This window comes from Lagopus muta, chromosome 5, assembly GCF_023343835.1.
Source record: "Lagopus muta isolate bLagMut1 chromosome 5, bLagMut1 primary, whole genome shotgun sequence".
NCBI classification, from domain to species: domain Eukaryota; kingdom Metazoa; phylum Chordata; class Aves; order Galliformes; family Phasianidae; genus Lagopus; species Lagopus muta.
In genome coordinates this window covers 57,675,241-57,694,437 of record NC_064437.1, presented here as the reverse complement: position 1 = coordinate 57,694,437, position 19,197 = coordinate 57,675,241, and the positions used below count along the sequence as shown (strand labels likewise).

Genomic DNA, 19,197 nt, shown 5'->3' with positions numbered 1-19,197 from the left:
CTCAATTACCTGTTAATGGAAAAAATCTGGCACCACTAATAATGAGGCAGGAATGAGATCACTGTTCTGGAGGCCTGGCTTGTCAGGGAAGCTTGCAACAAGAAGTGCATTTATCTGCCTTTCTATAACCCTTTTCAAGCACTCTGTCAGGGAGCCCAAACTGAACAGCCAGTTTAGGAGGAACTTGGAACCCGCTCCAGGCCCCCTAGGCCCTCTGGGAAAAGGAAAATTATTGTTGGCAAGTCTGCCTGGCTCCAGAAGTTGATCCAGTGCCCCCCACTTGCCCATGCAGCAGCAGACAGAGCTAAGAATTTTGTTATAATTAAATAACAGAGTGCTGATTGGTTGCTGGAGGTGGTCTTGAAACTGGTGTTTAAGGCAGTGGAGAACAACGGTTACTATTCATAGAAAAAGCAGAGTCTTAAAATCCATCTGTTTCATTCCAAATTTAGGCCAAAAAAATGCTCACTCACTGTCTTTAAAAATACCACCTGCTTTGCTATTTTGTATAATGTGCCATTATATAAGTTTGAAGGAGGAGAAGGCAGGGAGGCAGCGGGGGCTGGGAGCAGGGAGTGGATTTAAAAGACATAGTTAGGTCCAAAAATACCCCAGCAGCATTTTCGAAAGGGAACACAAAATACAGTGGCAAAGATGTTCTGGGGGGAAGATTAAAACCAGGGTGCTTGCTAATGTCTGGGAACCAGCTACTACAAATGGGCCTGTTTGCACATAAGATGACAGTCTTTTCTTATCTCTGTTATTTGGGGTAGAAAAAAAAGAAGTGCCTTCTTGCTACACAAACCCAGCTGGGTTGCTGGGAATGCATGCAAGCAGCCAGCTTGAAGTGAGGGCATGAGGAACTGTGACACCACTGCTTCTATTTTTCAGAGCGGCTCTACTCTGTGAGCAGTAATGTGAGTGAGGCGCAGCGTCCTGCAGATGTGTCTCTTATCTCCCCGTCATCCTTCTCCTCCCCTTGCTTCCTCACTGCAATCTTACATAATGTTGCATATTCCAGCTGCAATATTTCCTCTTTTCCCCATAGCTCTAACTCTCTCCCATGTCCCTTGTTCCCTCCAGCACCCCAATGCTCTCCATGTCTCCTACCTAATCTTCTTGGCCTGCCAGTTGGGCAGGAGAGCACAGATGCTGGTCCAGAAGTAGATGTGTGATAATTGGCCATCCGGATGCTGCCAGAGGGGGATGGATAGCAGCTGATCTCTCCCAGCCTGTTCTGCAGCAGTGGATCTGGAAGCCCTCTTCTCAGTGCCGGCAGAGATTTCCCTGGAATTCACAGGGATTTTATCGTCTCTGGGAATTTCACTGCCACTATCTAATCTGGTTCAAAATGCAGGAAGTTTCACGAGTTATCAGGAGATGGTCCAAACAGTTGAATGGAAAGCATGGCTTCGTGATCTCCACTGTCTTAGAAGTCTGGACCAGCACCTTCCAAATTCAGTGCAATTACAACCTTTAGAAAAAAAAAAAAAAAGGGAGAGAGAGAAAATTTTCAAACATGGGTGTAAGCCATTAGAGAACATTTTGTATTGATCCCTGGAGAAATTCAGTCCAGAGACTGGTAGGTAAGTCCTAATATATGTGATGGCATCATTGACAATGACAAGCTGTTGGGATGCGTTTAGCTGTCGCTGATCTGCCTTGAAAATCTCAATATGTCTTCCAAGAAGATCTCGAAATGAATGTCAGAATGCTTGCCCAGCCCTACTCCTAATCCAACAATTGCCACAGTCACTGTGCACATTGGCATATTCATAGTTTCAGTGCTGTAGGAACTTCTCCTTCCTATCTAACATAGATCACTGAAGCTCCCTGCATTTATGCTGGGTTGAATTTGGTCTTCAGCTCCAGCACGTCTCCCAGCACAGCATCCAAAGTCTTTATGCAGTCTCAGGTGGCAAAGCATTCTGATATGCATGCAAGACATAGCTGGGTAGTGTTGTCACACACATTCATTTTTGTTGCTATTATTGCTCGCTTTTGCGCTTGTTGCAGTGGCCGACGCAGCCATTATATCACGAGTTCTCTTTACATCTTTATAGGGCTTAATGAAATGAATTGGACTCTACAGACTGCTCTTTTTTTTTTTTTTCCTGCCTTCCCTTTCCTTTTCTTATTATTTCTTTTTCATCTAAGCAAAGCTTAAAACCATGTGGCACTGGTTTATTGAGTCAGCAATTGCTTAAACTTTTTAAAATTCCATACACTAAGTGAAAAATGAGATTTACAAAGCTAATGGAAAATAAATGCCTCCTGAACATGAAATACACTGACTTGCTTCCTTGCCTTATCCCATAAAAACAGATGGAAGCAATACCTGCAGTGAATTGCCTGCTCTATGCTGGGCCCCACACTATCCCATGGCAACTCATGTGAGGACAGAGCATGCCAGCATGCCCCACACACCACTCTGGGGGCAAAGAGGGGACCAGGGTACATTCCTGCAGCCAGCCTTGGCCCTGCTCTGCCCCAAAGCTTTGCCTCCACCTGGGAGTTCTGAGTATGGGAATTTGGAGGCCAGTCAGGAGGCACCAGCCCCTCAAGGGACACAGCCAATGCACAACCTGCTGAAACCCAACCAGTTGCTTTCCAAAGAATACACAATTGTTCTCCGCGGCATACAAGGGTTCCAGCTTGAGCTTTCCACCACTTATGAGCTCTGTTCAGTGTATCTTTCAACCAATATGCAGAAGGAAAACCAATTTGTCCAGGAACGGTGTTTTTGGATTCTGCTCACTAATAATGCAGCAAGCAAAGAACACACCATTTTGCTGAGCACATGAATCATACCTTGATGGTGTCTCCTTTGAATCATGGTATTCAAAGTTCTCCCCGGAGCACTATGTTTTACATTAGAAGAGAGCAGTTATCCCCAGCAGAGACGCAGCACATCTGTCTGGCTGATGGATGGCCACGTTCTAGTAAGAGTCAAAACGTTTAAGAGAAGGAAAAATATATTCTCCAGAAACCTTAAGTAGTGGGAGAGTAATTTGAGCATCGTGTTCAATTTCCTGGCTACCAACAACAGCAAAATTTAGCATCTTGCACGTTTTGAAAGTATGAGGGTGATACCATTTTCCCCAACGACGGTCCCATTGCCTTTATACTGCGTGTGAGCCCTGAGGGGCTGAAGGGAGGGGGCCTGGGACAACCATCATGTTTACATACCTGACCCTGGTTTTGAAGACCAGTCCTTAAACAAGGCAGTAGAATAGGAAGTGCTATATAGCCTGTTTGAACATGAAGTTCTTCACTCATCTCCCTGCCTCCCTGCCTCTCTGCAAAGCAAATTCCTTCTGTAGCCAGCACACCGCTGTGGTTCCATCAATGGAGGTGGGGCACAGGTATTTCAGGTGCTTCCTTTTCCTCTGCCTTGGAAAGCAACTAAACCCCACAAAAAATCACCGCTCTGTGCCTCTGTTTCCCCGCAGGAGGAAGCACACTTACCCTTCCCGCAGAGCTCACCAAGACTGAAGAAAAGTACAACTCGAGTGCGGCGGCAGAGCGTTCCCGTTGGCAGACTTCTCCATCGAGTGCCAGTGTAGAAATTGTTACAGCTGAGATTTTCCATGCCTGAGGCCACAGTGACATCCACATGTGAGACATTCCTGGAAATGATGAAACTAAAGTCCCTACTCTTACACTGAAATAAACAAGCAAACCAACCATTTCATAAAAGTTTTTGAATGCACAGAGGCATATAGTATCATCGTGTAGCACCTACAGGAATTTCTGCAGTTAAGGGGATTGCTGGGTGCACAGTGCTCTGCTGAGCTGTAAGGGCTCACTGCCTAAGAATAAATAATTGCAGAAATGGGACAAATTCTATAGGGAAGATAAACCCTAAGAACAGCACCAGCATTCTGACAGTCTGGGCTTCCTGAGCTCTCCTGACTGACCTTTAGATTGCATCAGTCCTGCATTGGGATCTTTAGTTTTAAATAAGGCATCACCAGCCCCAGTCTCCCGTCTCCTAGTCAGGGTCAAACTGGAAGGACAACATGACTTCACTCACATGCTATTTGCCTTTTGCCAAATCGTATGTAAATAAAATCAAACTTGAATTCATATTTGAAATCAAATGCATTTGTAACTACTGCTGCTCACACAAACGTGTGCTGGGCAGGGAGAGGGCTGGTGCAAAATGCACATACGGGTTGCAGGCTGGGGCAGCAGCAGGACCTGGTGTGAGCAGAGCTACCTGCCCGTCAATCTTTTGGGCCTGAGTGAAATGCAGTCAATGCATAAATGAGTTGACAAGTCGTTCTCTGCACATACTAAGTTGCTTTTATTAATCCAGAACTGCATGCTACAGATACTGTACAGCATGAACATTTATTCATTACAAAAAATGGCTTCCAAACCATTAAAAATGAAAATCGGAATAAGAGCATAAAACGGAACAGTAACATCACAACTGTTAGGAAACATTCAAAGTATTCACAAAAAATGTTATAGTTAGCATCTTAATAAACCAGAGAAAAATCTGAGACAGTTTTACAATCGCTTCATGTCAACTACAATGGCACTGAATGAACAGATGAACAATTTTTCAGCTTTATACAGCGTTTTTTGCAACATCAACATGCCTAGATTTTTTTTTTTTTTATGTTTTAAGTTTGCTACCTACCTGTATGTAGTAAGTGTACATAAAAGTGGCAGTCTGATTTTCCTTTTATGAATAATCTAATATACAGAATTTGGCCCTTAAGGGTTTATACCTCTTCATTTTAAATGCTTTCCGGACAATCTGCTACCAAACACGTCTGTTATAGGTGACATTAAAACTACATACATATCTACCTATGTAACATCACAGCAAAACATGATGAACAAAAAAATTACAGCATTAAAAAAAATAATAATAATAAAATAATAAAGTTGTCGGGAGAAAGTTTAAAAGTCACTGAGAATTTTGGCACATGGAGATTTTGCACACAGCCTAAAGTCCTAATGCCGCAGGGGATCCAGCTGCAGTTCTGAACGGGACACACTTGGACCTTGCTAATTTTCAAACAGTGTTGTGAAAAATTCCCTTGCTCGGTTTTCAAGTCTCTTTATTTCGTGTGTGTGTTTCTGTGATGGCTTTTAAAGCGATTTCTATCTTTTTTACACTATTGATCCTTGGAAAACGCGTCTGCGAATGTCCGTTTGGTGGCAACTGTGTTTCATACAGAAAAAAAAAAAAATAAATCACAAAAGGAAGTCAAAAAAAAAAAAATCCTGGAAAAAATATATATATACACATTTATATATAAACTTAAAAACCTTGTACAAATGAGTTGTTATATATAAGATGCTTACGCTAAGGGCAAAAAAACAAACAAACAAAAAAAAACAACCAAAAAACTTTATACAATGTTTCAAGAAAAAAAAAGAGGAAAAAAACCATTTAAAAAGGGACAACATACAGATACAACAAGCAATTTCTAAAGCAATAAATACTACTGGTCCAATAGCGTTGTGATACTTTTAATTGTTGAGTAGCGTTCCCTCCCCCAAAAAGAACAACACCATGGAACAAGGTATATTAACACATTTTTTTTTTAACCCTTTGTTTCTGTACATTTAAACAATAACAAGTAACATCACAATAAAGGTTGTTTCACACGAGGAAGGAAAAAAAAAAAAAAGAAGTAGTAGCGGCACTGCATTCACCGTGCCCTTCAAGGTTTAAAAACCAGATGTAAAATGATTGGTTCGCAAGCTCGTATTTAATACAAATAATAAAGAACCAATGCCTCCGGCAAGGGCTGCTTCAAAATTGCTTCTTTTTTTTTTTCTTTTCTTTTTTTTTTCTTTTTTTTAATTTTTAAAATCAGTCTTTAAAACTAAGCTATTGGAACTACATAACAATTATGTATATATATATATTTTTTAAACGCTACAAAGACTTTAAACAGCTGTTGATAAAAATTTTGGCAGAATCATGAGGCTTTTCTCATCTACATATTTAAAAAGGAGAAATTGAAATAAGAATGGGTCAAATATTGACCAATGAACTCGATAAAACATCAACTAATGTAGCCATGTGGCACAAACTGGAAACGAAACCGAGAAACGACGACGAACGGTGGACGACGACGACGAGGAGGAGGAGGACGAAAAGAAAAAAAGAAAAAAAAATTAAAAAAAAAGAAAAACAAACAAAACAAAACAAAACCCAAATCCCAACAGAATCCAACCCCCCCGAAGGAAACCGAAAGGGCGACAGAGGCTAAAGCTATTCTAAGGACTTGGTTACGAGGGAGAGCGGCTGGGGCTGTGGCCCCACCAGCGAGCTGTGGGAATGTAAGGAGGAGGTGGAGGGCTGTGCGAGGGATGTGGCCGGCGGGAGGGCGGCCGGCGCGTGGTCCAGGGCCCCGTTGGGGCAGCTGGCGGCAGGCAGGGCGCCGGGCTTGCTCGCAGCGCTCTCGGCGAGGACGAGCGAGGATGGCGGCGGCATCATGACCAGGTGCGCCAGCGGGTCGGGCTTCAGGGAGAGCGAGAGGGGTTGCGTTTGTTCAGTCTGTGGTTTCGAGTCTCTGGAGGGGGAGGCGAGCATGGCGGGGGAGGACGGAGGAGAGTCTAGTAAGCTTCCATCTGAAGAGGGTGGGCTGACGCAGCTGCCTTCACCTTGTATGTAGCGAACGCACTTTTTTTTTCTCCTAGAAACAGGGAGAGAGTTATCTGTGAATGAAGGCAGAGATGCCGACGCAGACAGCTACAGCACGGGGCCTTGGGCCCGGCCCTGTGCACCATCCTGGGGCTGGCAGGCGGCCACGGTGCCCCGTCCGCTCAGCCCTCCCTGGGCTAACAGATTTGGAAAGGCTGCACCCATTGCCTCTTCATCCCTCTCCTCTTCGGGCCGCCTCCTTGCCCTATTTACTGACTTTCAGAATTACAAAACTGGATATAGCAAGTTTTTCAAGCCCACTGTGCTGATCTACAGACTCAATTTTCCTCTCAAAAAATAAAAAACATATCTTTAGGAAATAAAAGCCCTGGATATGTTGAATGTATCTCAAGCCACCTCAAAGGGGCTCTCTACCCTGCATCACCTGGCCGCTCTTACGATGCTCTGCCCTGGGAGGCCAGACTGCTGCAACCTAAACTCCTCGCTTTCTCCTCTGTTAAGAACCACACCAAATCCAGAAAGGTCAGAGTCAGACAGGAGGAATATAATAGAGAGAATGAGAGAGGGGAAATAAAAACAAAACAACAAATCAAACAGAAGGAAAACCAGAAAAAGAACAGGATAAACAGAGTATGATCCAAAATAACAAGAATAACTGGTTGTATGGCCTGCAGGTTGTGGCTTTAAATTGACTCAGTTTTACTTTTTGGTTTAAGGCAGAGTGGTAGATTTGGGAAGCTGCTTGTCTGCATTGGGGGAATTTTCCTCTGAGAGGCCATCCTTGTCACTTCAGTGGAATCCAATTTCAGTGGGTGAGGAGCACGACGACAGGCACAAAGGTAAGGAGCAACATGGGGAATTTATTTCACACCAGGGAATATGAGAGTCTTACAAGTTCACCTCCACGTAAGTGACCCAATAAATCTTTTCTCCTCCCTCTGTCCCCTTAATAATGTAAAGGAGCAATGAAAACAGATGACAGTCTCACACCACCTCTCTTGCCAAGTGTCTGCATGACAGTTCAAGCAGCAAGACAAAAATAATGAGGCAAACAACTGAAGCATCTGGGAGAATGACACTGAGTGGCCACCCTGACCCTCCTACGGACAGCTCTCCAGTCCTTCTGCTCAAGCACTTTCTGGGGAAGTGCTGACCATGTTCTCACAGCCCAACGTATTTGACCACATCTGTCTAAAGCAGCTCTGCCACAGAAACTTTGGACGCTCAGCTCAAAGCCACCAACATGAAGGAGCATGGACACCTTTCTCACCAGCTCAGCAACTTCATCAGGAGAATCTCCAAAGTGTGGCACCAATGCTGAACATCATTGTGTGAAACTCCCCATGCATGTGCTTTGACATACTTCCAACTCTGGTAGTCACTATGCTCCCCTATATATAGCATTGGGTCAATCCTAGGCACTGGGACTGGACATTTCTCAGCTGCATGGGAGATCTAACCAGCTTGAGCCTGGCACTAGATGTCCCATAGCCAGGAAGGGAGTCGCAGACCAGAACCCCATCTTTCCACCTGCTTTAGTGCAGATCAGGGTTGTGGCTTCCTTCCTCCAGAGAATCAGGGGCTCTGCTCCATGTACCCCTGGCAAGGTAAGGAGTTAGGGCTAATAGAGTTATAACCACGTTAGCCTGCAGATAAATACATGCTAAAAACTAAAGACATCCATGCAACTTAAATGTTAAAAAAGAAGGAAAGGAAGAAAGATAGAGGACAGCAAGTAAAGGCTATAAACCATGCTTTATTAGAGCAACGTTAAAAGACAGAAAGAAATTAACTTGGTGGGCTCAAAACAGAACCTGTTAATTCTTCTACCAACAACAAACAGCAAGGAAAGCCTCTAGCACATGGCTATGGGCATTTCTGCTGCTCCTGGCCTCTGCCTCCACAATTCCTAGCTCCAGCTGAGCAATGCTGCCAGATCCAGAATTCACATTATGACTTTCTGTGCAGCTGCCAATGGCAAAGCAGAACAGCGATGTGCACAAAACTCTATGCTGACACCTGCATTGAAAGGTGGGTTTTCTCAACTTGGAGACTGCAAGGTTTCCTCTCACTCCAAGCAGAGACCCAAACTCTGCCCTCCTCACTGACACTGCTCCGGAAGCCATTCAGCGGGATTGCTCTGAACCCACAAGGCAGCTAATTATCTCACTAATTCACAGTTTGAATCTAGTATGTAGAGAATTAAAAATGATTTTGTTAATACTGTTTTAAGTTCTGTGGCCCAAAATGAGGAATTTCTCATGGCAGAGCCAACTTATATCAGGCTACCAAAGAACTGTCTGACTTCCTGAGCTTGCAGAATTAACAGCTCTCAAAACTGAAAACTCTGGTCTGCTACCTTCAATGTTCATTTGATTAGGACTGAGGAAGCAGAGTTTTTTCTCTCTTTCTGTTTCATGTTTAACTCTTAAACAGTGAGGCCACTTTTAATCTGAAAAGCCATTTAAACAAATCTTGGTTCAAGGCGGGGGGGACACTTCTCCATCTTCACTATGTGCTATCTGTGGTCATGTAGGGGACAGGGTTAGGTGGGCCAGAATAAATAGATGGGCACAACTCCAAAACCCTGCAAGCCAAATTTTACCAGAAGTGAACAACTTCAGGCAACCCTGGTGAAGGGGAATAAGTCAACATCTGAGGAACGTTTTGTGCCTCAGTTTTGCAGCTCTTAAAGAGGGAACAAAAATACTACATATCCCCCCTTAGAAGCACACTGTGAGGATTATCCACTTGTGTGACACTCTGAAAGTGTCAGCTGCTACATCAGTACCCCAGGCACAAACAGAACTGACCCTGCTCATGCTGTCATTGAAATAAGCCCTAGGACAGCATCAGAAAAACCCAGAACACTGCAATTGCCATGAGTGAAAGCCACAGATGATGACAAGGGTTGCTGTGAGCAAAGATGTCTCAGGTTTTTTTTTGTATTTGCAAACTGTACATCTTTAGCATCTACTTAAGATGCGCTACAAAAAGCTACCATGCTATCAAATGCCATGTTGTAATGCTTAGGACAACAACTAAGAGAGAAATGCCCTACACTACCCAGTGATAAAATGTCTCTATGTTTTAAAAGAAAAAAAAGAAGAAAAAAAAAGCTGACTGTATCAGTAACCCTAAAGCTACCTTACCACTGAAAAGGGGCCACGCTGCTCAAAAATGATTCTGAAACTGGTCTAAAAAAGTTGTCACTAATGTGCAGCAAAGATCTCTGGCCAAAACCAGGCATAATTTAAGAGAGAGTTTAAGTTTCATGTGTAACATAAGCACTGCACAGACTGAAGGAAAAGTCCCTTGGCTGATAAAATGTAGTTTTAAAAGTATGATGCTTACTTAAGCCACTAAGGAAATACAGAGCCACACAAACATGACGTGCCCTCCATTCTGGTGCATGGCATACAGCATACATGTTTCCAGTACTGTATCTCTAGACTACACAAATATCTGCTGATAGTGTCTGGTAAATTAACCACAGAATAAAGCCTGATTAAACACAGCATCCAAGCCTTTGCTTAGCATGAGACTCGAGTCCTGACACATGGAAGGTGCCTACCCAGCTCTTGAACTCTTCTTCCTTTCCTTAAGCTTTAAGAAACAGCAGCTTTTAAAACTTGTTTCTTAACATACATGCTGGTATCTAACATGTCAGCCCCCAAAACACCCAGTACTAGCATGCCTGAAACAGGACAATCATCTGAAAACAATTTTGGTGCCTTATCTAGTATTTTGACATACAACACCACCCTTGATTCACGTTTTCCTCGACACTAAGCACAAACAAGACTGCGTGCATACACAAAATATGATGAACATCTGATCTACATTCTAAATGAGATGAAGCACATGGGACTGGCATGAGTAAGAGGGGAGAATGTGGGAGGGGGAATCACTACACAGAGTGTGGTTTGGGTTGAAATACCTACCATCATAATATTCCAAATTCAAAGACTGCTTGTATCAGAACAAAGAAACAACAAATTTAACCAAATGCGATCATATAAGGAAAAAGGAATGAGAAAAGAACTACTCGGTATCCCTCCACCAAGAAAGACGTACATACTGAGTCATACATGGAATTAAACTCCAGTAGAACATGGGCTGTCGAAATTTGGGCTCTCTGGTCTTTCACTCCTTTGAATGCTGGAAACTGTCCTACTAAAGTTGGAATTAGTTTTGTCTAGAGCTCAGGAGTTTACAGCTCACACGTTGGGATAAAATTTAGAAAAAAAATGTCTTTTCAGAATCAGGAAAAAAAAAAAAGACATCAGATCGTTTAAAAATGATTTCTACATAAAACTCATGGAGGCACAGGAGCCCAGAGGCAGCAGTTTAATTCTGCATGTAACACCAAAAAAAGTGAGTACGATATAAGCTGTAAACACTGGCTTTTATATCTATCATCATTTGAAAAGCACTACTGCTGCAGATCCCAAAACGTTTTAAGCCTTTGGAGGTACTGGACAGAGACCCAATGAAAGACAAAATATAGATGTCCAGCTAAACATTCTTTTTTTTTGCTGACAATCTGGAAAGAAACAAAAAAACAACTGCCAGCTTCAAGCACTTCAAGCGTTCTTGTTCCCAGTTCTACCACCAGGGAGAGGTTATTGGTAAAGAAAGAGAGAAAAATGGCATTAAATTAGCAAGAAATTCCAAAGATCAAAGATTATTAGCAATTGATGCTGTGGGAGAGAGAAAGGTGGGGAGTGGGGAAAAAAGATTAAAAAAACAAAATCACACGAATGCACTAAGAGGACAGATTGCTTTTATTTCCCCAGAGGCCTAATGGGTAGTATTATACCTGCATGGTTTGCACCATAAACTCTGTCGGTCAAGCCCGAACAATGCCCGACACTTCTTTGGAGTATTTGCATCTGTTAGCATAAGGTAAACACAAAAAATACAACACAATGGTGGATAGAGCTCATTTGGACTGCTTAATCTTAGCTACAGCTACGTTTAGCTTTTAATCACCTCCGCTTTATTTGGTAATCTCCCCTGACATCAAGGGCACGAAAGAAACAGGACTTTTACGATGAGCCAAAACGAAACCAAAAATGTCCAACACCGCCGTGCGTCCGTCCGGCATCGGCACCGCACTCAGCGCCATGTGAGGGCAGGCTGAGGGAGCCCACGACAACGTGACTGTCCTGGAGCGGAGGCCGGGAGGAAAGGGCTGTGTTTGAGCCAGGGATCAGAGAGGCTTAAGGCTGATGCTGTTTTACAGTGGGTTTTTGGCTAGCAGCAGCAAAGAGGAAGGAAAATAAAAAATAAAAACTGGAAGGAAAAAAAAAAAAAAAAAAAAAAAAGCAAAACCCTTTCAGAGAGACGATAACTCATGGCAGTGTCCCACTCCCTTGTGTCTTCTAGATCACAACACAGAGCTACAAAGCAACAAGGCAGGAAAAAAAGGGGAAAGTACCAAATAAACCAGCTGCAAATCAGCCATAGCGAGTCTGGGAAAACTATACACACCTGCAGGGGCCGCACCAGTTATTCTGTTGATCAAGGCCAAAGCGCGCTCGGCATTTCTTAGGAGCGCTCAGGTCTGAATGAGTTCAAGAAAAGCGAGCAGGAAAGGGGGAGAGGAAAAAGAAAGGGGGAGAGGGGGAGAGAGAGAGAGAGAGAGAGAGAGAGAGAGAGAGGGAGGGAGGAGTAGAGAAAAGGGGAGAAAAAAAGAGAAAGATAAAAATAAGGAAAAAATAAAAATAAAAAAGGGAATAAAAATCAATGTCCTCATTATTAATTGCAAAATAATGACTTTCAATTTAAAAGTTAAAAAAGTGATAATCACATTTTTATTCAACTCTTGAAATTAGCTGTTGCAATTAAAGCTGCAGTATCCCTTTATAAAGGACTGTTTCTTTCCCTTTTAAAAGAGCAGGTAGAGGAAAGTCATCGTGGCTGGTCTAGCAGGATGTTTTAGGCAAGATTTGTGTGGGTTGGGTTTTTTTATTCTCTTTTTTTTTTTTTTTTTTTTTTTTTTTCTTTTTTGAGGTGGGAAAAAAAGGAAGAAAAGAAGCTGAGTATGGAAGTTAGATCCTGAACATGCTTTTTTCTTCAACTCAGATACGAAATAAAAATAAGAGGAAAAAAAGAAAAAAAAAGAAAAAAAAAAGGAAATTATATCTCCTGGGATAATGCAGCTTTTGGAATAACATTCAATTTATTTGTTTTGATTAATTTGTACTTAAAAGAATGGATAAGAATAAGCAGATTGCGGAATGAGCATGTTAGTATCAGCCAGAAAATAAAACGTAAAGCATGGCAAGGTGCTGAGTTAGTACAGCTAGTGAATTGCAATGAGTAGGCTTGAGGAGAAAGGCAAAAAATAAAATAAAATAAAATCCAAAACTAAAATAATAATAAAAAAAAATGCGCTTGCATGCTAATGTGAGAAGACTTAGTGGGAGCCATGAAAAATGCCATTAGATTAAGGAGGTTCATCGCTGACTTGCTTCCATTCTTTATCAGTCTCTTTAAAGAAATACTGCATATTCAATTTGCACAGTTAGTACAACTCTTGCGTTATTTTTACTGCATTACGGTTTAATAGCATTTGTTACAAAAAAGAAAAAAACAAAAGCAAAACTGAAAAAAAATACTATCAAACATATAATAGATATAAAGATATATAGATAATAAACACTGTAAAAACGTGTGGATGGTAATTTTTTCTTAATGTCATAAGTGTTTAATGTTAAAGTCTATAATGGCAGGAAAAAAATTAAAAAGCAGTTTATAAACTATTTTAAATGACTCAAAATGACGTTAGCACCTGTAATCGGAGGAAGTGAAAGGCAAGGATTTAGGAAACATTCGCTGTGTTCTGAAAAAAAAGAACAAATTATACAAAGGCTTCAAAAAAATTAAGTCAGGGCTTCTTCAAAATTGACTATGAGATTGCCTATGCAGTATTTCTAATTTCCTATATAGAATGGCAAACCTCCTTAATTTAAAATGGGTGCGATTTACCACTGTAAGGCATGCATCAGAACACACAGGTACAGCCCAAATTAATACCAAACACATACGTACGTACACGCACACATATGTGTAAAATAAGCAGACAACTTTATGAACAACGGCATAGGCATTACAACTATGGAACTGCAGTTAAAGGCTTTGCAATTACTAGGAATAAATTCAGCTAACGTCACAAGAGGCTCTTACATGCAATGGCTTGGTTACTAGTTTTAGAAGGGCAATAACGCGTAAATAATTAGGGTGCATTTAAAAAAGGCTATCTACTATTGGGACTGGCTCCCCTGTCAGGCTGGGAGACTTGAGCCCACCTCCCCCCTACCTACAAGCGTGACACCGGGACTGCCACGCTTCCACTAGGTGAGATATTTAGACTTATTTTTACTTACCATTGGTCTCTCCTGGCTGCTTATCCCTTTTCCTCTTCTTCTTCTTTCCCTGTGTGACACACACACAAATGAGAAGGGTTAAAATCAAATCAAAACGCAGCTCCTTGTAAGATGGCACGGCGGTAGGGTCGGGGCCTGTCTTGTGCTGGGGGACAGCAGTGTTGTGCTTGCTTATCCTGTCCCAGAGAAGCTGAGACGCCCCCAGGCTTCCCCAGGGCTGTCACCCACCCCCCTAAGCCTGGAGAGGGGCCTGCAAGATGCTGCTTTTGGGATGGGATCACAGAGATGACAAACATTTGCCACACACACACACACCTCCACCTGGGAGTTTCAGAAGTTACTTGTGACCTCGTTTGTTTTCCCTCGGGGAAAACAAAGAAAGGGGAACAGCAGAGAATGAGGGAAGGGAAACACATGAGCATGCAACACTAGACCACACAAGAAAGCCATGATGATGAGCAAAACCTAACTGCAGGTTTCTAAGTGCATTCACAACCTAGGAAACAAAGCCAAGAAAAGCAAAAATCCAGATACAACCAAGACTCATTTTACTCAGTCACACAGAAAATCTGCAATATTTTGCCAAACTGTGTCTCTTTCCCAAATATTGGCCAGTAAGATGATATGATTTGTCACTGTTTCTGCCTGAAAGGAGAAAAGGAACAGAAGAGGCCCAAGAAGCAGAAGCTAGCTAGTTCTGTTTGCCATCAACAGAGAGGGAGAGGACACAGTCAAGAGAAACAGCTCAAGTTCTGTGGAAACCCAACAATCATCTTCTGAGTTACGAAGTGATAAGAATAGCCCAAAAGAGAAAAGCTGTTTTCAATGAAAACTCTTCTAACACTGAGCTACAGTCTGCAGAGCAGCACAAAAAGGCCATTGCAAAATGACAAGAGTTTGTTTTTTTGTTGTTTTCATAGCTCAGCAGATACAAAAAGCAACAACTTCTGGGCTTGCAACATCAACTGCGATCAGCGCAGAGACCCCTGCTTTTGAAGGCTGTGGTAGAGTAAGAGAAGTTGGTGAAAAGAGATCAGACCAGCAGTGCCTTGTGGTCAAGAGGGAACAAACATGGCTTGGAAGAAGGAATCTCACAGTACTTTTGAAGAACTGGGTGTATCTGTGAGGGGGCCAAGCGCCTCTCCCACATGGCAGACTGCTCTTTCTCAGTAGTTTTGTTTGGTTCCCAGCTACATGGTTAGGGTTGGCTTCAGCTTGGCACATCCACTGTAACATTTGGCATGCTCACTATCATGCATTCCCTGGAATGTATCAGCAAGAAATTCCCCCAGTGTGAACGTTAGATTTTGATCTGTTGGTGTGGTGTTCCTTCTCCCTAGCAGCCAGCTGTCTGGCATGGGGTCCTGAACTCGTTCCCCCTTGCTTGTAAACTGCCACCCTGCTGTCCAGGCTGTCACAAGCACAGTCTTGTTCTAGGAAACCTTCCTGTGATGGAAAAAACAGTGTTCAGTCAATTTTAAAGGGCTTTTAAGTGATGTGCACGTAACCTTACAGTCTGCCGAGTAAACAATCTCAGACACCTTCTGAGGTCATTTGGGGGGGTATGGAAAATCGTCACCCTGAGTCAGTTGCCAGAGCACCCGTTTGTCTAACATGATGAGAAGACAAGACAGACAAGCACTGTTCCTAAAACTCCCTGAGAATGTAACAGGGAAAACACGGTACCCCAAAGTCCACGTACAGCACAGAAATACAAAAGGCTCAGACTGCTCCATCTCTATTGATCTCATTTGACAGTAACTCTGTGAAAGCCAGTGAATTTTTCCCAGCTTTACAATGTAACTGAAACCAGCCAATTGCCTAAGGACCATAGGCCTGATTTTTATTTAATCTGGCCAACTTGATTAATTTTTCAGTGCATTTGAGAACTGAAAGGCTATTCCAACTTGAGACCTCATCACTTTTTCACTTGATGGTCAGCCAGAAAAAAGGTCAGGAGTCATCATCCCTTTACAAACTCTTTGAGCCAGGTATTAAAGTACTAGAAGCTCTCTGGGGAGCAATCTATTAAAAATGACTGATATACAGAAACATCAGCCATGCACCAGGAATTTCTGATTCCTTTTCAACACAAGCCTTGAAAATTTTTCTAATAAAGAACTGAAAATGTAACTTCTTTTTTGTTCTTTGCAAATGTTATGGGGAAACATCTATCTTGATTACTCATTCAACTTCTGCAGAAGATTATGTGTAGCTACATTTACTGTATGGACTTAAGGAAATAACTATGACAACAGTTCTTCAAGTACACAGCAGAACAGTTATGTCTTTGCCTCAGACTGTCATCCTAAGACAGGAACAGACAGTCTGCAACATTTTTCATCATCATCCTCTACAAATCCCAAGGCTTCAAGGACATGTGGATGAACATACTTGCTAAACATTTTGGCAGCTCCCTCCACAGAGCCAAACCAACATAGGTTTTGACAGGATTGCAGAGTTCTTTGGTACTAATTTTCTAGACAACCAGCAGGCGAGGTGACTAAACCCTTACATATTTTTGAGTCCAACACTCAGCACCACTTAACATCTTATATTAGATAGCAGGAAGAGCGAATGTGTCTTGTGACACCAGCAAGCCACAGGGGATTCACTGAATCCTCTTCTCTTATTTAAGAGCAGCTGAAAGCTGTGATTCTTGCACGTACTGCTTCTGTTTCTGAAGACATTGGCTGCATCTGGCCCCATCCTTGTGCCTGATGTGAAAATGCCTAATGATCTAACCGTCTCAAGCACCCAAAACATGCTCCTGCTCTAGATGAGGGAAGGACCTGAGACCCTAAGAAAGGAAAAATAAATAAATCTTGCCAATGATTCAGTTAAGTGACGCAAAGCTTCCTGTGCTCTCCTCAGGCAGGAAGGTTCCCCCTGAAGGTCACTTGGGGGTACAACATCAAGCTGCTGGGAAACCGCCAGCTTTCTCATCCTGTCCTTTTTAGCTCAAGAAGAAAGGCTTTCTCAGTGCTCACACGGTGAGGACAAAAGTAAAGGTCCTAAGTGCTGAAGGCTTTGTACGTGCCCATCCATTGGTGGCACAGTCACTGCACAGAGCAAGCATTCCTGAAGCCTCAAGTTGAGCCTACACTCGCTTTTGAACACCCAAGATGACAATACTGTGCAGTGCTGAGGAACTACCTCAAGCCTACAGCCTGACAGACTCAGGCCAGACTATGCTGAAAAGAAAGGGAGAATGTTGTGAACAGGAGCAGTGCCTCATGCAGCTTGAACAGATTGCCTCCGAGGAGCGCATACACGGCTACACCTTCAGCAACGAACAAAGGAAGGAGTGAGGGAGAGTCCAACAGAAAAAAAAATGATCAAGAAACAATAGAAGGATTTCAAAAACTGTCCTTAAGTAAGTGTAGCTAAATAGGTGAGCATGTGTATTCTCTACTGCTGAAACAGTGCAGAGAGCTGCTGCTGCTGCTCTAGGCTGTGCTGCAGACCGTGACCTCATTTTTTCATCCATACATGTGGAAGCACAAACGCTCTAAGAGGTAAACACTGCCATACACAAAGCACACGTTACACGACTGAGGCAAAACACAGTATTAATGGTATACTAGGTAGTGATGGTGGCAATGATGGAAGAAATGGACATCAACAAAAACAAAGCGTGTAACACTACACATAACTGATGTTAATTTTACATGTACTAATCCCCAAACTTGCACGGAAGTCTACCTCGAAGGTAGGGAGTAAGGTTTATTTTAAAACCAGATACCTTGAAAGTTTTAGGTGGTTTATATTTTAATTTTAATAATCAAGATGCTGTTATAATCCTATTAATGAGGGCTTAGAGCTCCCACCAATCTACAAATCTGCCAAGAATTTCTGGATTTAGGCTTGTAAGCACTTACTACTAGATGCACCACTTACTCTTCATGGAGGAAGGGGCTACATACCAGTAGTAAGTAGTTACAACACTGACATTACAACAGAAAATTCTATTGCTTTTAGCTACAAACAGGCTTTCTGGAAGGTGGAGGGGGGAATCAATCTTAAAAACACTCCATGAATTGATAACAAACTCCAAAATACTCTTCAAAAAATGGTGAGGGGAAAAAATAATAGCATGGCCATGAAAAAGCAGAACGTAATCGAAATACACAACAGTAGAGCGTGGAATAATTCATTTAACCCCACTTGAGAGTAAGACTTTCAAACAAGTCACGCTTTTGGTTTTGCCAGTCCTTCTCTGAAGCTAGGATAAGTCATTCTTCCACTTTCCACTATACTCTCACACAGATAAGCACAAGACACTAATTATTCATATTTTTGGTGGAAAGGAGAGGAGCCATACTAGGGGAATTTAATTATATATATATATATGTAAATATATAATGAAATTTAAAATTAACTGCAAGCCAATAGCATCTCCAGATGCTGGTAAAAGTGAAGGCAAGAGTTTCTTCACAGATCTCTACTGCCATGCCCCAATTCTAACCTTTTACTAGTCCCAGCCAGGAAGCCTCTTCCAAGTGGAGGGCTGTGAATTATCCCCAATAGTTTTAGTATCGCAGAGGGAAGCGTCCGTTGCTGTTACCAGATTGGGATCCTGAGGCACGCTTTCCAAGTAGTGCTTGTGTGCAATGTGTGGTCGTAGTTCAGCAGGTCACATATACATTTCTACAAGCTCTACTACTAAAAAAATTTCCACCTACATAGGAACCTACATAGTTATCCCGTGCGGACCAGCCCGGGTACAGCTGCATATGAAGCTGTCGTTCCTTTCTTGCTAGTTCATAGTATTTCGCTTGTTCTTCTCTGGATAACGCATGCCACTGAGGTGAAGAAAAGAGAAAAAAGAGAAAACACAGGTGTTTTTTTAAAGTGTGTTAACACCAGAGTAGATTATTTGTATATAAATACAGCTAAATATGATTTGCATTAAAATCTTGATAAAAACAGATGATCTGGCACACAGACGTTCATATTTTATTTATAATGCCAGATTGTAACTCCAGCTAACTCAGCAGAGTCAAAACTAATCGTTTATGTTTATTCAGCCCCTTAATTTTCCTGATGAGAGAGAATTAAGAAAACTAAACAAAACCAAACAGAGGAGAGGATCCAGAAGCTGAAGCACATCTTTCGTGTTAGATCTCAGTCACAGATTTACAGAAGTTCTCTTCCTCCCTCCCC

At 42.3% G+C, this 19,197-nt stretch overlaps 1 protein-coding gene across 22 annotated transcripts in view; it reads right to left on the bottom strand.

Moving 5' to 3' along the window:
* Positions 1–5,197: 5,197 nt before the first annotated feature.
* Positions 5,198–19,197, bottom strand: part of TCF7L2 (transcription factor 7 like 2) — a 171,154-nt gene continuing 157,154 nt past the window's right edge. For 4 of the 22 annotated variants that reach the window (XM_048945638.1, XM_048945641.1, XM_048945640.1 and 1 more), the window contains exons 10-14: positions 18,729–18,836; positions 14,032–14,080; positions 13,437–13,487; positions 12,134–12,206; positions 5,198–6,668 (exon numbers count right to left, since the gene is read on the bottom strand). In XM_048945638.1, the coding sequence (XP_048801595.1) occupies positions 6,245–6,668; positions 12,134–12,206; positions 13,437–13,487; positions 14,032–14,080; positions 18,729–18,836 (705 nt within the window). In that variant the 3' untranslated portion in view covers positions 5,198–6,244. The other 18 variants (XM_048945651.1, XM_048945654.1, XM_048945656.1 and 15 more) reach the window with 12 other exon arrangements.